At 40.7% G+C, this 20,924-nt stretch overlaps 1 protein-coding gene across 2 annotated transcripts in view; it reads right to left on the bottom strand.

The window, feature by feature from the left end:
- EPB41L4A (erythrocyte membrane protein band 4.1 like 4A) overlaps positions 1 to 20,924 on the bottom strand; it is a 564,380-nt gene that overhangs the window by 66,511 nt on the left and 476,945 nt on the right. For both annotated transcript variants that reach the window (XM_030193468.1, XM_030193469.1), the window contains one exon: positions 473 to 592. In XM_030193468.1, the coding sequence (XP_030049328.1) occupies positions 473 to 592 (120 nt within the window). The remainder of the gene's footprint in view (positions 1 to 472; positions 593 to 20,924) is intronic.

Below are 20,924 nucleotides of genomic sequence, written 5' to 3'. Positions count from 1 at the left end.
CTTCAGCGTGCATGCACCTGCCTAATGTAATTATTAAATTGGGTACTTATACCAATAATGGGCCTTAATTGGCATTAGTTAGCAATAATTTACAGTAACTCGCATAACTGCACTTAGGCATTATTCTAGAAAATTCAATAGTGTGTAACTGCAAAGGGGCGGATACGTGAGTGGGTCAGGGGCGTATCTGGCAGTGGTGCACATAGGTCATAGAATATTAGCATTTAGTAACATTTAGGTGCGCTGATTTACAGCAGCTGTTTGGCTGGTGCAAGTGCTCGCGCCTAAATTTGGGCGTGAGCATGCCAATATATGTCAGTATTTTATACTGGCAATTATGCATGTCATTGCTGGTATAGAACTGGCGCTTGGCACCCAAATTTTGATGTCTAACTTTTGGCACAGTTTCTTGAATTTACCCCTAGATGTGTGCATTGAATTTGAAGTCAGAGCGTGAGGAGGGCTTACGTACGATCGGGATCTGTGTCTGGACCTCCTGTGGTTGGGGTCGGCCTGATTTTTCTCCTTTTGTCGTCTCAACACTGCCTCCCACTGGGGAGCTGAGTCCACCATGCCATTCTCCTGCCGCAACCTGTGAGAAAAGGAAATCTAGCATTTAGCAAATGACGCTGCACTGCACATCCATGTGAAAGAAATTTAGAGCATTTACATGCAGAAACTGTTGGCATCTGCAACACAATGAGCAATGCAAAGCCTAAAGAAACTTGCAGGAACCTTACAGAAAAAAAAAATACCTTGTATGCCAAATATCTGTTCAGTCCCCAAAGCTTTTGTATGCATGTTTATATTTTGTTTTGAATTGTACTGATGGCCTGGCCTGCAATTTAGGGCAAACAGCTTTCTTCTCAGTGCATATAAAGCAAAGTTGCTTACCTGTAACAGGGGTTCTCCGTAGACAACAGGAAAATGCAGCCACGCTTGCTGGTGACATCACCTGAAATAGCCAATGTATTTGGAACCCTTCTCTAGTATAAAGGCCTTTTAGGCTGCTTCTGAGGCTGCTTGGGGATTCCTATTTCTCCTTCATCAGCGTATCAGCATTCAGGCCCCAATGCTCACAACTTCGGCGTTGTTCCGAATAGTGCCATACAAATACCACTGAACAGTGCAGAAGAACAATGCCCTAATGCTCAGTGCTAATGAGATGCAAATGTAGGCACACACATAGCATTGGCCACTAGGGAGTTTAGTGGGAGGACTGTACTTTGGTGTGGGATGATTGTGCTTGGTGCACGTGAAGAGTTCCACAGTAAGCTTAGCTCCTGTTTACATGCGCCTGGTAAAACTCGAACATGAAGCACACATTGGCATCTGTTTTCTGTGGCCTAAATATAAGTGTTTTCAATTTGTTTTTAGCTTGGATGCTTATATTTAGACGGAGGAAACAAACGCCAATGTGTGCTTTCACTTGAGTCTGTTGTTTCTCAAGACCAGTGCTTAAGGGCTTGCAAGGGCTTCCTTCTTCCAAAAGTAATCAAAATTGACAGATTTTGCAGAAAAGAATCATGAAGCAAACATGAGAATCATGGAAAATCCACTCTTCCTACACCCTAACGTCTGCTCCGACCTGGCATTATTTTTGCAGTGGTAAGGCAGTTTTGTTTTGGGTGCTCTTTTCTGAGCCTTGGGGAGGAATATAAAATGACCTCATTTACATGAGCCTGACGATATTTGCATGCTGAGCAAGTGCCTGGCATGCTCACTGTTTATTGCGCTAGACTCCTCTGAACATTCTGCGCAGGTAAATGCGGGCGCTAGTACGGCACTAATGGCCTCTAGCGCCCACGTTTACTTTTGAGCATCAGTGCTTTAGTCTGTTCTTTAAATGCTTTCTTTTGATCCAGTTTCCTTGTTATTGTTTATTCTCTCGTTTTTTTCTTTTCAGGAGATTGCAGGTGGGAAAGTGTAGCTGCATTTCCCTGTTGTCGATGGAGAACCCCTCTTAGAGGCGAGCAACTTATTATTTTTATTATTTATTATTTATTGCATTTGTATCCCACATTATCCCACCTATTTGCAGGCTCAATGTGGCTTACATATTTTGTTAGCAAAGTCATTGCTGGGTGACAGATACATTTAATATTGTGTCGAGGTTAGGTCAACAAACAGGGTAATGCAGGCACACTTGCTGGTGAATCCATAGCTGAAGGCTATTGGTGGCGGTGATCGTCTTGGTTGTGACTATTTTTTTTTAGGTTGTGAACAAGTTGCACAATATGGCTTGACCAAATGTTATGTCTTTGGCTGCTGAGTGATCCAAGAAATGATGTTTTGAAAACAATAAGTGGGGGCTCATATTGCTGCTCTATAAATGTCTTGGTTCTTAGTTGATGAGCACATACAGGATCTATGGACTGCATACCTGAATGAAGGTAGCAGAAAGTTATGCAATTCACCACCAGCTGCATAGAGGCATTTGGTGGCTGGTTTCCTAGACCATTGGGATTATAAATGACACAAAACTGAGGCATTTTCTTTAGTCTTTTGTCGCCTGTAGATAGAATGTATAGTGTATGGACACTTCATCACTCAACAGGTCATCACTGAAACCATAGGCGCCCCATATAAGAGGTTTGGGGAGGCTAAGCCTCCCCAGCCCAATCTTGACCTTCCTCTGGCTGCTGCCCTCACAAACGCAGGGCTTGCACAGCAGCCAGCGAGCTCTTCCACCGTCCCTCCTTCCTTCCTGCTCTCCCCCCCCCCCGCGTATAACCGTTTTACTCTCTCTGGCAGCAATGTCTGTGAAGAAAAAGGCACTGCAGGCTTGCCTCCGGCTTCAGCTTTTCCCTTCGCTCTTCACACAGTGTCCCGCCTTCGCGATCATGCATTTCCTGTTTCCGCGAAGGCGGGACACTGTGTGAAGAGCGAAGGGAAAAGCTGAAGCCGGAGGCAAGCCTGCAGTGCCTTTTTCTTCACAGACGTTGCTGCCAGGGAGAGTAAAACGGTTAAAGGCGAGGAAGGGAGAATCGCTGGACATGGAGGGGAGGGTAGATATTGATCTTTGATTTGGTCTTAGTTTTTTTGCAACAGAATATGAACAGAGAAGTTTTTACTGTACATAGATTTTTTTAAACTGTATGTTTACACCATTAAATTTACGAGGACAAGGAAAATTGAAAGAATTACTGGCTTTCCCCTCCTTCATCACTACAGAATTTGTTTCGATGAAAATGTTATAATTTTGTTGTTGAAGACGTAGACGTTGTTTCCAAATTTAGAGGTATGAAATGAATGCAATGTCTGTTTAGGAGAGGGGGAAGAAACAGGTCTGATGAATGAACTGTCCCCCAGCTGAGCATGGAGCAGATGAATAATGAGGATGATTGAGCTTTGGAAGATGTCTGTAATTGTTTTTATTGTTTTGTAATCAGTAATAGATTTCAGATCCGGCTAAGAAATTCTTTGATTAAAATCCAATTATAGCTGAGGTTTCTTCTATGGTAGTTGGCTAAGGGAGATGGGTTTAGGATTTAACATGTGGTCCCCTCATGGGCTTGCTTGGAAAGCAGATTCTGTGAGTCAAACGGTCCCCAACAAAACCTTGTTAATTTCTGGATGGTGTTATTAGGAAAATGCAGACAGGGGAAGGAGGGAGACAACTCTAGTCTGATCCAATCGCGCTGCCCAAATAATGGAGGGAAAACCTCCAGTGGTGTGCAGACAGGCACAGAAATTCTTTGTGGATTGTATCTGAATTCTAATTATACTTGAACATTTTTTGAAAGGTGAGCTAAAAATCTGTCGTTATTAAATTATAGCACTGTACACAGTTCAGTAGCAGTACTACTAGTCCTGGAAGAAACTGAATTTACTGCATGCTGTGATAAATAACTTTTAATGAATTACGTAAGAACTGTCCCAAAGAGTTTGCACAATACAAACTTTTGAGAGATTGCTTTCTTGGTACTGCACATTATGCAGCAGGCTGTTTGGTGACTGCCACTGGAAAACCCACCGGAGAGTTACTATATGAGCAGGAGGATATTGAAGACTGGATTGAAATGGACACAATCTTCCCAGTGGTGAAGCCAAAGAAAGTGATGGCCACCTTCAAAAAGAAAGTGGAAGGTGCCATTAGCTCCCAGCAAGGTAAGGATTGTGGCTGCAATTCATCCAAAATGTATGCATGTATGCATATGTCCACTTTGAGAATCAGGTGCTCAACATTAAAAGTTTATATTTATTTACTTATTTATGGCATTTTATCCCACATTAAACATGAATTAGGGTGTTTTGTGGCTGTACATGAGAATTGTGATATTATGATCCCTTGTTTCATATTGTTGACGGTCTGCATTTTCTGTATGGGTGGTATATTGGTGTATTAGGTTCTGCCCAGTGTAATATTTATGGTACAGTAAGGTTGTGAGTGTGTTTTTGCACAAAGTTGTGCACAGTGTTTTGCAGTTGAGCGATTGTGGTTAGTATATGCTTTGAGCAACCACTTTATTCTTTAACATATGATACATATCTAATATCTAAATTTAATAAAAGGTATTGTGACTTTTTTTTTTTTTTCTGTGTTATCAGACAATTATGGATTTAAGCTCCACCCCTGGCCCCACCCCTAACCCCACCCCCTTTAGCCTCCCCAAACAGTTGGGCCACCGACCGCCTATGACTGAAACACTTCATCCCCATGGACATTTCATCAGGCAACACTTCATCATGTATTCAAGGTAAGCATATTCAAATTATATCCATGGGAAATTAGTGGCAAATTGAGGTGGTGGTGGTGGGAGGGGGAGGGGACATGCCAGAACACATTTATGCCTGTACTTTTGCACCTAAATACGAGTCTCACCAAAACTTCAAACACAAAATTTTCACAAGGCTCATATAGGCACAGAACAGCAGCATTTTCATCACCTTAATCTGCCACGTCATCACTGCAGACATTTCATCACTTAACACTTCATCACATATTCAAGCTACATGAATTCATAAGTACATAAGTAATGCCACACTGGGAAAAGGCCAAGGGTCCATCGAGCCCAGCATCCTGTCCATGACAGCAGCCAATCCAGGGCAAGGGCACCTGGCAAGCTTCCCAAATGTACAAACATTCTATACATGTTATTCTTGGAATTGTGGACTTTTCCCAAGTCCATTTAGTAGTGGTTTATGGACTTGTCCTTTAGGAAACCGTCAAACCCCTTTTTAAACTCTGCCAAGCTAACCGCCTTCATCACGTTCTCCGGCAATGAATTCCAGAGTTTAAATATGCGTTGGGTGAAGAAAAAATTTCTCCGATTTGTTTTAAATTTACTACACTTTAGTTTCATCGCATGCCCCCTAGTCCTAGTATTTTTGGAAAGCGTGAACAGACGCTTCACATCCACCTGTTCCACTCCACTCATTATTTTATATGCCTCTATCATGTCTCCCCTCAGCCATCTCTTCTCCAAACTGAAAAGCCCTAGCCTCCTTAGTCTTTCTTCATAGGGAAGTCTTCCCAACCCCGCTATCATTTTAGTCGCCCTTCGCTGCACCTTTTCCAATTCTACTATATCTTTCTTGAGATGTGGCAACCAGAATTGAACACAATACTCAAGGTGCGGAAAACTTGCAGCAAATGGAGGGCACATGTGGCATCTTTGTGCGCATGTCCAAAGGAAACCAGAAGTGCCAGCACACACAGACACCTGTTCTTTTGCACCTAAATATTAGCCTTGGGACACACTTACATACACCACTCATTCTCTTTCCTATTTTATCTTCACAGGTCTCCAAGATGGTACCTTGCTTCCTCCCTTCACCCTGTTCCCATCCTACCCAACCCAACTTTGGGTAGCCTTTCAGAGATGAATTTTCATGGTTTTGAATTTTCATCATCTTTGTATGCAAGTTTTCCCACACATATTCATTGTTCATTATGTGATACGTGCTACTTTAAATGTACATTTCTTTGCTCAATTTACTGCACGATTTCCCACACATATAATTTGAGTACATTTAGCTTTCTGCATGTGATGAAGTGTCTGGTGTTGAAAACCACTGTTCTTTTGAGCCTAAGTATGAGTCTTGTGATTATATTTATGTATAAGACATTTTAGCAAAGTTCATATTTAGCCGCAAAAGAACAGGCGTGGATGTGTGTGCTGGCGCGTCCCCCATTTTGCCACAAAGTTTTCTGCGCATATAATTTGAATACATAATCTGTAACGAAATGTCCATGGTGATGAAATGACACCAAACCCACAATTCTATTATAACAAAGTTGTAATCTAAACTCATCTTAAATTCCACCCAAATATGGTCTTGGATTTTCATCTAAATAAATCTATAGTTCTATGAACTTTCTTTTCAGGGCCACATTCTAATCAACTGGAGCAAGCACTCCATTCGCTGCATTGCTAACAAGTACTTTCATTCTGGTTTGGTAAAAGTCCAAGACTATGTGTGGGGAGAATTTAAGATAAGTTTTGAGTATAACTCTATTGTGATAGAATTGCATGTATGGTAGATAATGAACCAATTCCTTCTACCCACGGTAATAGTGGCCAGGAAAATTGTTTTCCATGTGAGATGTTTCAGAGAAGCAAGACCCAGTTGTTCAAATGGAGTTTCTATGAATCAACCTAAGAACTATGTTAAGGTCCCAGACCAGAAAAGTTAGTTTCATGGACGGCTGTATGCTCATGAGGTCCCTCATCAATCTCAATACCAAATGATATGTGGTGATGGATCTCCCATCGATGAATAACACCAAAAAAGGGGATCCAATGTAGACAACAGGATGTGTAACAGATTATCCTATAAACGCATGACCATGTTGGCTATTCTGTATTTGTTTTGTCTACCGTAGATAACTGTAATTCTCTGTACTTTGGTAATTCTAAACCCTTTTATACAGTGGCGTAGCCACTGGTGGGCCAGGGTCCACCCACTTAGAGCTCAGACCCAGCCAACAGCAGCACACATTTAGTGGTAGCTGGTGGTGATCACAAGCTCTGACAACTGAAGACCTCCCCCTGATGGTGCTGAAAACATTGCTCTCCACTTCAGCAGTCTGAGCTTTCTAAGCTGCCGATACTGACACCTGTGCATGCTCGTTTTCAGTGTATGCCTGCTGCAGACTGCCAAGGTGTAGAGCAGCGTTTTCCCGCCAGCTGAGATTTATTTTTAAGTTGGTGGAAGAGGGGTAAAGAACACATGGTGCCCACCCACTTCTTGCCAAGGCTCACCCAAAATCTTCTGTCTGGCTATGCCCCTGCTTTTATATCTAGATTACAACTCTTGTAAAACACTGCTGCTCAATTAATTTTGAAGAAATAAACATTTGACTTAGTTGCACTTTTGATAACTCTGCATTGGCTCCCAATAGAAATCTGTGTTGAATTTAAGATTTTATACATCCTGTAGCTGGGTTGCCCATCCAGGACCCAGCCAGGCTTGACCCTGCTTAGCTGCCTCTTCCTCCACACGACTGTTGCCTTCACTCCACAGCAATCTGGCTCCTCTGAGCCTTGGCTCCAGGCCCTGCAAACTCCCAGGACTTCCTCCTCCCTCCGTTCCTTTCACAGAGGCACATTCAAAGCCCAATGTTTATAAGTAAGAGCTTTTATTTTCTTGCTTCAAATCAACAAAACACCCTTCACTCCAGGTTGTTTAGGCCAGCAGCCCAGAGCACAATTCAGGTTCAACACAGTCAAATTCAGGTTCAAAAACAGTCCATATAACTTCAAACTCAGGTTCAAAAACAGTCCATATAACTTCACTTCACTTTAGCTCAGATTACTTCACTCAGGGAACAGTACATTATCAGAGGGAAAAACCCAATAGCTTGGTAGGTTGCAGCCCAGACCTTTTTAGTATGAAACAGTTTACACAGTCTTTCTTGCACCTTCTTACAGCACGGTTACACAGCTTTATTCCCACCTGGTTCAGGCTGGGGTTTCAATTGTGCCCAGCTCTCTTTCTCACCCACAGGCTGCACCTGTTTCCTCTTTAGTAGAGATTTCCCCCAGTGCCTCAGCCTCTCTCCTCCGGTCTTCCACCAGTCTCTCCAAGGTACAGCTAGCCACCCTCTTACAGCAGCTTTTTGGGTTTGAGCCAGCGCTCCAATCTCCATCTGTTCCTCCCCTAGTCCTTCAGTAACCTCCATTTTATCCTCCTCTCCAACTTCCCCCGCCCCCAAACTCTCCAGCTGGCCCTCATCACCTTCCTCCGAGACCATTTCCCAATCTTCTATCTCCTCCCCTAACTCTTGCACAGCCGGGTGGGGAAGAGAAGGATTCTGGGACTGGTAGTTCCTCCTCTTCTTCCTTAACCCAGCCAACCTCTCTGCCTCCGGTAGACCAGCTTTCTGAATGTGGGTGTTGTGCACATGAAATCTGCCCCGTTGGGGTTCCCTGGCTGCCTGCACCCCCTTTCTTTGTGCCTTCCCAGATCCCCTTTCACCTGTACTCTCACAATCCTCTTCAAGCTATTATATGATCACTGTCTGTATTTCTATGAGAGGTGAGATTTGGTTTCTTATCTAAACAGTTAAATCATAAAAACAAGTTAGAACTTTCTCCTGCTACATTTACTCATCTTGTGTCCATATTCTGTAGTTCTGCAGTTCTGTACCTTTAGATTTAAGATGTGAGCAAAACTATGTTAAATTTCATAAATTGCTTAAAACTTGGTTATTTGCAAAAATGGTTTTACTAATGATTTTAACTGATGTTTTAAGTTAATTATTGTTCATTCATTATACCATCAACGTTCTGAATGTGGTTCTGAGTAGCGTAGTTACTAACTTTATTGTAAACAGTACAGAGCTCATGGTTGTAACAGCTGTTAGATTGCTGTTTATCATTATCACTGTTTAGTAGTACATTGGTGATGTAATTGTCAGATAAGCAATTTACCTGCATAAACATTTTTTTAAAAATTACCATGTGAAAAGCCTGTGTAGGACAAAGGAGGCTCGATTTCCTTGAACAGATCACCCAAAAATGTGTATGTGTCATGAAATATTGCATTGGCTTTTATGGTAAAGATTAAACAGAGTCAACTCTTGCAAGTCAGTATCAAAGTCATGTCATGAGGGAAAGAAGCTAAAGACCTGCTTATTTGCTTGTGATGAGAAAACACTACAGGCCATTTGCTGCCACATCCACATATTTTACCTTTTCATTCAAAGTAGGAAAATTACTGAATTGAGGGAACAGGCATACTATAGAAAGAATAGCCTTCATTTTATTCAATTCTTTTCATTGAGACATCTTTTTTTTTTTTGGGGGGGGGGGGGGGGGAGATTCCATTTCATAAATATTCAGAAAACACCCATGCAACACTTTCAAAGCAGAATAGTACACAACAGAGAAAATCTTTAGTCCCCAGCAGAGGCAAGCAGTAGAACTGCCCGATTCATTATTAAGGACACTATTATAGTAAATGTGTGCAAGGGAGTTTTAAATTACACCTGGACTACCAAGGGCCTCAGGTTGGCCTGCTATTCTACTAATGTTCCCTCAATGGAGCAGTTAAGATCAGTTCTTTGTAGCCTGTCTGCTGAAGGGAACCCCGGGGATGGATGAAGAAAATCAAGTTTTACTCTTTGTTTTGAGGGAGAATGTGTTTTACAGCTCAAAGCTGAGACAGACTGAATTAACAATAAATGGTTGAAGGACGGAAGGAAGGTCAATATAACCTGGAAACTGCTTACACAGAAAACACTGATCAATGCTTTTTCAGTTTCGGATATTGGTTTTCTCTTATTATCTACTATTTATAAAATAGCAAATAATAATCCTTCAGGTCCTTATTAAATACTAAGAAGGATCATGCACACAACTGGCCTCTGGAAAACTTGATGAACGTGCTTTGAAATTAGAATGCTCCTGTTTTCACAGGAACCCTCTGCTGGTTCCATACAAATGTTGGTAGAAGCCAATCACGCTCTATATTCCTATTCAGTACTGCCAGGAGGGCTGCATATCACAGGAGAGAGCTTGAGATGCTCCTGAACAAAACACATGTGGCCAACCACTATTTCAAAAATAGGATGCGTGATAGACGGGCTAGTCGCCATGTGCAAATAATCAAAATAAATATTTTTTCACATGCTTTTTTGCCTCCTGTGTGACAAAGCAAATTGTAATTGATTGCTCAATTTTCCCATTTCTGCAGCACTTTATTTCTCTCTCAACACAATATAAGGGGTAGTTACTAGGGTGCAGCAAATCACTGCAGTGAAATTTAATGCAGAAGTTACTAACTTGCAGTAACCAGGGTTGGCCCAAGGGTAGCTGAGGTTCTAGGTAAACTTTCAGCCATGTTGCACACCCTCCCCCCCCCCCCACCCCCAGACACCAAAGAGTAGCTCTAAGCATTCTACTTCCTGAGGCAAGGGATAAGATGGAACCTCTGAGCTCTTGTTAGGGAGTAAGGAAAGAGGGAGGGTCCCCTAACTCAGAACACTGTCAAAGCAGTTGTCCCAAGGGGAAAACACACACACACACACACTTTATATTCCCAGGCCACATAATACAGAAATGATAAGTTTGCAATCACAGACTCAGCAAAAATGGTAAGAATTAAATTATGTAGCCTAGGACTTTAATATAAAACATAGTGACCCCTGACCCTGCACATTGGTCTTTTATGGTGTTAATTTTGAACACTTATTCTATTTCCGCAAAAGTCCCCCTTGTTCTACAATGGGTGCAGAGTAGAACTAGAACATTTCCCCATAGAATTCACCATGCAAAAAAAAAAAAAAAAGCACCCCCCCCCCAATAACCTGATACTTATTTCAACTCAGTAATAGCAACATAAACACTATTCCATACCAAGCATATTATGAAGCATGTGATGGACATCATGAAAATACCTTTGTTGAGAGAAGACAGCTCAACCAGCTAAGGCAACAGAAGCGTGTAGTGAAAGAGCTACGCTGGGAGGAGGGGCTGCTCAAGAGCTATCTGAGGAGAACAGCAGTTGGGAAATCAAAAAGGAGAAGGTAACCTGCCAGTTGCAGGAAATTCAAGGAGAATTGGAAGAGTTTTCCAGCTGACTATTTTGAGAATATGAAGTGTTTGATAATCAAAGAAGTAAATGAGAAACTTAAGCAGCTGGTAGCCATAGAAGAGGAGCTAGTGCAGAAGCATAAAGGAGGAGAAAGGGCTCAAAGGCCATGTTTACCTGCTGATAGGACAGGCCCAGGGATGTTGTGCTCAAGGAGAAACTGCAAGAGGCTGAAATAGAGCAGCTGCAACAAGAATTGGCAGCAACAGTGAATACAGTGGCAGTATACTGTGCTGGAGGGGAGCATCACTGTGATATGGAATTATCAGAAGGTGAAAGTAAAGGCCTAAGAGTTGGGGATCATGAATACCATGCTCCAGGTTCAAGTGTAAGAAATAAGACTCAGACAGGATGGAGCATGTGAGATAAAAAGGGCAGTCCGGTAAGAATATAACCAACATGAAAAAGTGAATGGGGTAATAACCCACCAGCTTATAAAAATCTTGGAATATAGAAAAGCAAGCCAAATATTTCAGGATCAGCTGGTTCAAGTGGATGTGTCTAAAAGCAAGTTAATGAAGAGACAAAGGTGGTGAAGAGGAAACTCATAAATGATGAGCTCACAAAACAAGGGCTCAGCAACATAAATCCTTTCCTGTCCTGACACAGAAGCAATATGATATAGAACTAGAGAGAGATGGTCAAGACTATCCTGAAAGCTGTTTTGTGGAGAATGGAGCTATCAGGGAAGGATAAGACGTAGCCCCATATAATAAGCGAGAGCAATATTACAGAAATAGATAGCAGCGTGGAATCATTATGGATAGAAATTCCATATGTGAAGGGAAGGATTATTCTTGTAGGGCTGTACTACCGTCCACCAGGACAGAATGAACAGACAGATGAAGAAATGTTTACAGAACTTAAGAAAGCTGGCAAATTGGGCAACAGTATAATAATGGGTGATTTCAATTACCATATATCAAAATTCAATTTCTGCCACAAAAGATATTCTGTATCTTCAGGGTTGTCATCTGATTTCTTAAAAATATATAAAGTGGAGAAAAAAGACTTCAGTAAATATCAGAGTCACTCCTATTTGCAAGGCAAAACCTTCAGAAATATAGGAGGCTCTTTTTAATCATAAGTCATAAAAAAACTCCACTTTATCCTTATTATCATATATCTCAAAATGACAAATAATCTTCCATAGATACAGAATAAGCTGAAAAAGACGGTAACAGTGTTGCCCACAATTATATACAGTACTTATCTTGGATCTTTCAGTCTTTTTGCTCTCTCAATGTGCTACAATCCAACGCACCATCTGAATTCCAAATCCTGACAGGGGTTCTCTGTTTCACCTCTTTAGGCTGCTTCAGGGGAAAAAATATATTATAATCCTCACCATCCAAGAAAATAACAAAACATTTAGAGCAACTTTCAAAAAAAGGGAGCTTCTCAGCTGGTGGCACTAAAACAAAATTGCAGATGGCTTCCTGCTGATGCCAAGAATATAAACTCCTAAACGTCATACGTTGGATCCTAATGTCATGACATAAATATTGCCGGCAATCACAAAAACGCTTTCCACTCTATCGCCACATTTAAACCTAGAGGAATCATAGTTTTTAATGTGAATATCCATCTCTTTGTTGCCGAAGAACTCAGCACACATCTCCTCTACGTTCAGTTATCTTCAATTGTTCCAACATCATGCATTTAAGATCAGAAAAAACATGTTGTTTTCCACAAAATGAGATACCAAAGGTTCATTTACTTTTCGTGCTTGAATGCAGTGTCTGTGTTCGATCAGTCTTGGTTTTAAAGACTGGGAAGTTTGACCGATGTAATACAAACTGCAGGGACATACAGTACCAGTACATACACTACATTACTCAAAGGACATGTAGTATTGGCATGTAATGGATATATTTTTCCTGTGTGCACATCAATAAACTGAGTAGAGTCACACATAATAGAACATACCAAACAAGCACTGTGATGACCCCTTATTCTTGCTGCCATTATGTCCCGATTCCAGATTTCAATAGGGCATAACTTGTCATTCAAGTTGCTTTTTCTCTGAAATGCATCAATAACTCACCTATCTAAAACAAGGATGAACGTTAAGCATTGGTATAAGTTTTCTGCTTTAGTTATTTTATTGGTATGTGAATTATATCTTCTTACAAATGTCAAAATATCTTCTTCCCCAATCCGATCCTCTTGTGGAACTTGTTCGCTATGTTATATTATGTGTGACTCTACTCAATTTATTGATGTGCAAACGGGAAAAATATATCCATTACATGCCAATAATACATGTTCTTCAAGTAATGTAGTATATGTACTGGTATGTCCCTACAGTTTGTATTACATCGGTCAAACTTCCTGCAAAGGTTAGAACATTAAATCAGGCATGGACATTGATTAAAAATACCATCTTGCAAGCCCAGACCAGATGCATTCTACATATTTACAAAGGTGGAAAGAAGAGAAAACAACAGCCAGCATAGTTAAAAGGTGAAGTAAAAGAGGTTATTAGAGCTAAAAAGAATGTCCTTCAAAGAATGGAAAAAGGACACAAAAGAAGAAAATAAGAAGCAACATAAGCACTGGCAAGTTAGATGCAAAACACTGATAAAGAAGGCTAAAAGAGAACATGAAAAGAAACTTGCCGCAGAGGCAAAAACTCAAAGTAACAACTTTTTCAGGCACATCAGAAGCAGAAAGCCTGCGAGGGAATCCTTGGGACCGTTAGATCATGAAAGAGCAAAAGGGGCGCTCAGGGAGGACAAGGCCATAGCAGAGAAACTGAATGAATTCTTTGTTTCTGTCTTTACAAAAGATGTAAGAGATCTGCCTATACCAGAAATGGTTTTCAAGGGTGATGAAACGGAGGAATTGAAAGAAATATCGGTGAACCTGGAAGATGTACTGAGCCAAATTGACAAATTAAAGAGTAGTAAATCACCTGGACAAGATGACAAGCATTCAAGGGTACTGAAAGAACTCAAACATGAAATTGCTGATCTGCTGTTAGTAATCTGTAACCTGTTGTTAAAGTCGTCCGTAGTACCTGAAGACTGGAGGGTTGCCAATGTGACGCCAATTTTAAAAAGGGTTCCAGGGGTGATCTGGGAAATTACAGACTGGTAAGTCTGATGTCAGTGCCAGCTAAAATAGCGGAAACTATTATAAAGAATAAAATTACGGAACACATAAATAAACATTATTTAATGGGACAGAGTCAGCATGGTTTCAGCCAAGGGAAGTCTTGCCGCACCAATTTGCTTCATTTCTTTGAACGCATGAATAAACATGTGGATAAAGGTAAGCCGGTTGTTGTAGTGTATCTAGATTTTCAGAAAGCTTTTGACAAAGTTCCTCATGAGAGAATCCTGAGAAAATTAAAGAGTCATGGGATAGGAGGCAATTTTCTGTTGTGGATTAGGGGTTGGTTAATGGACAGAAAAGAGAGGGGTAGCATTAACCTGCCATTTCTCTCAATGGAGGAAAGTGAATATTGGAGTGCCACAGGGATCTGTACTGGGACCAGTGCTATTTAAATATTTATAAATGATCTGGAAATCAGAACTATGATTGAGGTGATTAAATTTACAGATGACACAAAACTATTCAAGGTTGTTAAAACATATGTGGACTATGAAAAATTGCAGGAAGACCTTAGGAAATTGGAAGATTAGGCATCCAAATGGCAGATGAAATTTAATGTGGACAAATGCAAACTAATGCACATTGGGAAGAATAATCCGAATCATAGTTACATAATGCTAGGGTCCATCCTATGAGTCAGAACTCAAGAAAGATCTAGGTGTCATTGCAGACAATATGTTGAAATCTTCTGCCCAGTGTGTGGTGGCAGTGGCCTAAAAAAGCAAACAGGATGCTAGGAATTATTAGGAAAGGGAGGTAAAATAAGACCTAGAATATGTTAATGCCTCTGTATTGCTCCATTGTGCAACCTCACCTTGTGTATTGTGTTCAATTCTGATATTAGGGTCCATCTTGGGGTCAATACCCAAGAAAAAGATCTAGGTGTTGTTGTAGACAATATGTTGAAATCTTCTGTCCAGTGTGTGGTGCTGGCCAAAAAAGCAAACAGGATGCTAGGAGTTATTAGGAAAGGGATGGTAAATAAGACTGAGAATGTAATAGTGCCTCGGTATCATTCCATGGTGCAACCTCATGTTGAGTACTGCGTTCAGTTCTGGTCATCGTATCTCAAAAAAGATATATCAGAATTAGAAAAGGTTCAAAGAAGAGTGACCAAAATAAAAAGGGCATGGAACTCCTTTCATATGAGGAAATACTAAAGAGGTTAGGTCTCTTCAGCTTAGAAAAGAGATGGCCAAGAGGAGATATGAGTGGTGTAGCACGAGTAGAAGTGAATTGATTTTTTACTCCTTCGGAAAGCACAAAAACTAGGGGACACTCAATGAAGTTACATGGAAATATTTTTAAAACAAATTGGAGGAAATATTTTTTTTATTCAAAGAATAGTTAAGCTCAAGAACTCTTTGCCAGAAGATGTGGTAAGCATATCTGGGTTTTAAAAAGGTTTGGACAAGTTCCTGGAGGAAAAATTCATAGTCTGCTACTGAGACAGATATGGGAAGCTACTGCTTGCCCTGGGATAGGCAGCATGGAATGGGTTTCTTGCAGGTATTCGTTACCTGGATTGGCCACTGCTGGAAACAGGATACTGGGCTAGATGAACCATTGGTCTGACCCATTATGGCTATTCCTATGTTATTATGTTCTTAGGTTTTCTTTCTGATCTGGAAGACTGACAGATTATCTATTCAGGACCAGGGAGAGAGTACTGGGATATAGGATTGAGACCTGGACTTGTGCAAAGACAGTAAAATTGGTTCAATCAAGGACAGAACTTCAGGCACGCATGGAAGACAGATCTGACTAAGAATCTGTATGCGGGTTATTTCCAGCAACGGAACAAGACCCAATTACAGTTGCAAAGTTCTAGCCCATTAGCATGAATTTTATAACCAGTAAAGTTAAATTGAGGAAGTGGGGTCAAACTGGGCAGAAGACTCTAAAAGGGAGAAAGTTCATGAGGACTGTTCATCGCTCAAGAATGCCTCATGGATATGTACTTCTTTTTATGGCTTTAGTACTGAATCTTTGTGAGAGATGAAGAGTCCCAGACACAGATCCAGAAATTCAGCATGTTGACTCAACCAGTGTCCCAATTTGCGGAGATCTGCACCTTGCTGCACAGTGTTCTACTGGATGGGGAGAAAGATGTGGAAGTGGGTGAGCTGTCTCTAAACTAATTGTTCACGCAGGATGCCTGGTCTGGATGAATAAGATCACATGCACTTGGCTGACTTTGGAGATTAAGCTCCTGATGAACTGTGAGGCTAACAGAATTGTGCTGGTTATGGTATCCATATCAAAAAATGTCACAGCCCTGTCCCAGCTGAGTGAAAAGAAGATGTGTTTTTCACTATTGGTGCAGACATACACATCATAGGAGAGTTTTAAGTGTCTGTTGCAACTTTCCAGCTGGAAGAGAATGATGAACCAAGGTGTGTGGTTGGGACAGTTAGTAAACTTGCTGTAGAAATCATGCAAGTTAACTTTGATGTGGTAAATACCGGTGGGCTTTACGTGTACCTAAGAGAGGCTGGTGATGGCAAAAAGGTGCACTTCAGTTCAACACTTTTGGGCTTCAAGGAACACAGAAAAGTGGTGATGACAGCCTCTAGTGATGTTCTTTACTCAAATACAGATGAAGAAAGAGGTTGTTATGCCTGGCGGTTGAAATCTCTTGATATAAGATGTGGCTATACAAAGGAACTGAGGACAGAGCTATTAATACAGAAGGAAGTTTTCACCCTCAATTTAGAAGCCTTTAATCCTCTGCTATTTCTAATGGGTAGAATAAACCCGGTTTCCCTTATGTGCAGTCTAAAACAGGGTCACATTAAAAGAGACATAGCTAGCCTGGTTAAACAGGAGGGCAGGGCCTAGTCATAAACAGTGAATATCCTAGAGAATGAAAAGGAGAGAGAAACCCAGAGCAGGAAGAAAAGGTCCTTCAAGACAGTTTCCTAGTATGTGGCTGCAGTGTCTGAAGACAGGCCAACGAAGAAAGATTAAGTTGTGCTAATTAGAAGTTGAGCCTGCTAGAACCTGGTCACCATTGGTGTGTACAAGTGAATTTAACTGAAGTTGTGTTTTGGAGAACCTGTGAATGAGCTGCGTTAACCATGTGTAACAAATCTGGAAGTTTTCTAGCAGTCTGTCATACCTTTAAACCTTTTACAGCTTTTCTGGATTGAGATGTATTGAACTGTGAAGCGCCATAGAATCACCTCTCCAAATATCTAGTGTAACAAGCCCGAGTTTGACATTCCATCAGAAATGCAAATCATTATGTCCTCTGTTAGCTTGGAGGCCCTCTTTCTAATTTCCTGATGTTATAGTGAAAAGATATCAAATGCTTCAGCCTCACTCCTCTCCTCATCTTCATCTCCATGTGAACTGTTGGAAATCATTGCTAATATCCACATGAGACTAACAGCTAAAAGAGTTCTCTGTGACAATTTGTGCATGTTTATTTATTTAAAGCTTTTTTTTCTTGCCTTACTACAGAAATGCATTTGAGACGATAATATTATTTAAAAAACAGAATACCGTTCTTTAACACAGAATTACAAATCCACACATAAAATCTCATGGAATTCCATGGTAGTACCCCAAACTGTTAAATAGAAATAAAATAAAAATAAACAATAACCCCCCCCCCCCAGTAGCTCAAAATAATCCTAGAAATTCAGGCCTTTACATAAGGCATTTAAACTGCAAGATAAGAATATAAGAACATAAGAATGGTCATACTGGGTGAGACCAATGGTACAGCTAGCTCAGTATTCTGCTTCCAACAGTGGTCAATTCATTTCACAAGTACCTGGCAGAAACCCAAATAGTAGCGACATTCCATGCTACCAATCCCAGGGCAAGCAGTGGCTTCCGTCATGTCGATCTCAATAACAGACTATGGATCTTTCCTCCAGGAACTTGTCCAAACCTTTTTTAAACCGAGATACGTTAGTTGCTGTTACCACATCTTACGACAACGAGTTCCAGAGCTGAACTATTCTTTGAGTGAAAAAATATTTCCTCCTATTTGTTTTAAAAGTATTTCCATTCATTGAGTATCTCTTGGTCTGTGTACTTTTTGAAAGTGTGAAAAATTGATTCACTTTTACCCATTCAGAAATACAAAAGTATATAAATATTGCCATACTAGGACAGCATCCTGTTTCCAACAGCGGCCAATCCAGGTTACAAGTACCTGGCAAGATCCCAAAACAGTACAATACATTTTATACTGCTGATCCTAGAAATAAGCAATGGATTCTCCCTAAGTCCATTTTAAGAAAGCTATCCAAACCTTTTTTAAACCTCGTTATGCTAACTGGTTTTACTACGTTCTCTGGCAATAATTTCCAGAGTTTAATTACACGTTGAGTGAAGAAATATTTTCTCTGATTCGTTTAAAATTTACTACTTTGTAGCTTCATTGAATGCTCCCTAGTCCTAGTATTTTTTTGGAAAGAGTAAAGAAGTGATTCACGTCTACCAGTTCCACTCCATTCATTATTTTATAGACCTCTATCATATCTCCCCTCAGCCATCGTTTCGTCAAGCTGAAGAGCTCTAGCTGCTTTAGCCTTTCCTCATAGAGGAGTCATCCCATCCTCTTTATCATTTTCGTCGCCTTTCTCTGTACGTTTTCTAATTCCACTATACCTTTTTTTGAGCTGCAGTGACTAGAATTGCACACAATATTCGAGGTGAGGTTGCACCATAGAGCAATACAAAGGCATTATAATGCCCTCAATTTTGTTTTCTGGTCGGTGACTCCTAATGTGAAACCTTGCATTACGAAGCTATAATTCAGGTTCCTCTTTCCCACATGAATCACTTGCGCCTGTTCACATTAAACGTCATCTGCCATTTGGAAGCCCCATCTCCTAGTCTCGTAAGGTCCTCTTGTAATTATTCACAATTCTCTTGTGATTTAACAACTTTGAATAATTTTGTGTCATCAGCAAATGTAATTGCCTCACTAGTTACTCCCATCTCTAGATCATTTATAAATATGTTAAAAATCAGCGGTCCCAGCACAGAGCCCTGGAGAACCCCACTATCTACTATTCTCCATTGAGAATACTGACCATTTAACTCTACTCTCTATTTTCTATCTTTTAACCAGTATTTAATCCACAATAGAACACTACCTCCTATCCCACGACTCTCCAACTTACTCTGGAGTCTTTCATTAGATACTTTGTCAAATGTCTTTTGAAAATCCAGATACACAATATCGACCAGCTCACCTTTATCCACGTTTGTTCACCCCTTCAAAGAAATGTTAAAAGATTGGTGAGGCAAGATTTCCCTTCACTAAATCCATGTTAGCTTTGTCTCATTAATCCATGCTTTTGAATATGCTCTGTAATTTTGTTCTTTATAATACTTTCTACCATTTTGCCCGGCACCGACGTCAGGCTCACCACTCAGGATTTTGTAGATCTCAATCATTCCCCCCCCCCCCACCAGTCGTCTCTTTTCCAAGCTGAAGAGACCTAACCTCTTTATCCTTTCCTCATATGAGAAGTGTTCCATCCCCTTTATCATTTTGGATGCTCTTCTTTGAACCTTTTCTAGTTCTGCTATATCCTTTTTGAGATACAGCGACAAGAACTGAATACAAAACTCAAGGTGGAGCGACAGAGATGCATGATAATATTCTTGGTCTTATTTTTCATCCCTTTCCTAATAATTCCTAGCATCCTGTTTGCTTTTTTGGCTGCCGCCGCTGCACACTGGACAAAAGATTTTAGCATATTGTCTACAATGACACCTAGATCTTTTTCTTGGGTGCTGACTCCTAAGGTTGACCCTAGCATCAGTTAAGCATGATTCCGATTATTTTAACAACCAATCCAAATAAAATCTGGATCCAGCAGGACCAGTCTATAAACAGATCCACTAAATTTCTTCTAGGGTACATATGGATTAAATTAATAAATCTAAGGACAATACACAAGACGGAATAGATGAGCCAGCATCTTAAAATTAGTTCCAAAGAGGAAAAACACAGAATGAAAAGGATCTTTTCCTAGTGGAACTCAATCTGGCGTCCTTCACAGAGATTACTGCCAATAGAACGAACAAAATGTTGGTGAACAACAAACAAGATAATAAAAATAATATACTGATTAAAACGCTACTCTATACAAAAATCATATATATGCAGAAAAGAAAGTGGAGAAGTAGCCTAATGGTTAGAGAGTGGCCTGAGAACCAGGTTGGATTCCCACTGCAGCTCCTTGTGACTCTGAGCAAGTCACTTAACCCTCCATGGGCCAGGAACAAAATACTTACTTGTATATAATATGTAAACTACTTTGATTGTAAACATAGAAAAGTGGTATAACAAAAAAAAGCCTATTCACAATTTCCTTTTGATCTCACTAATGTACAGAAAATTGTAAGCATATTGTACAACATAGATTTGAAGTTTTTCACTCATGGTTGAATAAGTACAGCAGTTTGAGACTAGAGAGACCTTTAGACCGGGCATGGCTCAAGGGTATCAGATACTCTAGTCAATCTTTCAGTCATAGGCCCCCCTCCCCCCATAATTCAGCATCTCCCATTCCCTTTTCTACCCCCAAGGTGGCCAGCATCTACCCCTCTCCTTCCATACTCCCCAAGTGGTCAGCTGTCACTGGTGTGGCAGCTTAAAGAAGAGCGGGTGGGTGCTGTGCAGGTACTCTAAGTACACGCCTGTGATGAAGCACTGCTGTCTCCTGCCCCCTTCTAACAAGTTTATCTCAGGAGAAAAGAACAAAGCAGTATCTGAGCACAAACCTGTACTT

Source organism: Microcaecilia unicolor, chromosome 2 (genome assembly GCF_901765095.1).
Source record: "Microcaecilia unicolor chromosome 2, aMicUni1.1, whole genome shotgun sequence".
Classification (NCBI taxonomy): domain Eukaryota; kingdom Metazoa; phylum Chordata; class Amphibia; order Gymnophiona; family Siphonopidae; genus Microcaecilia; species Microcaecilia unicolor.
This window is presented reverse-complemented; position numbering and strand designations above follow the sequence as displayed.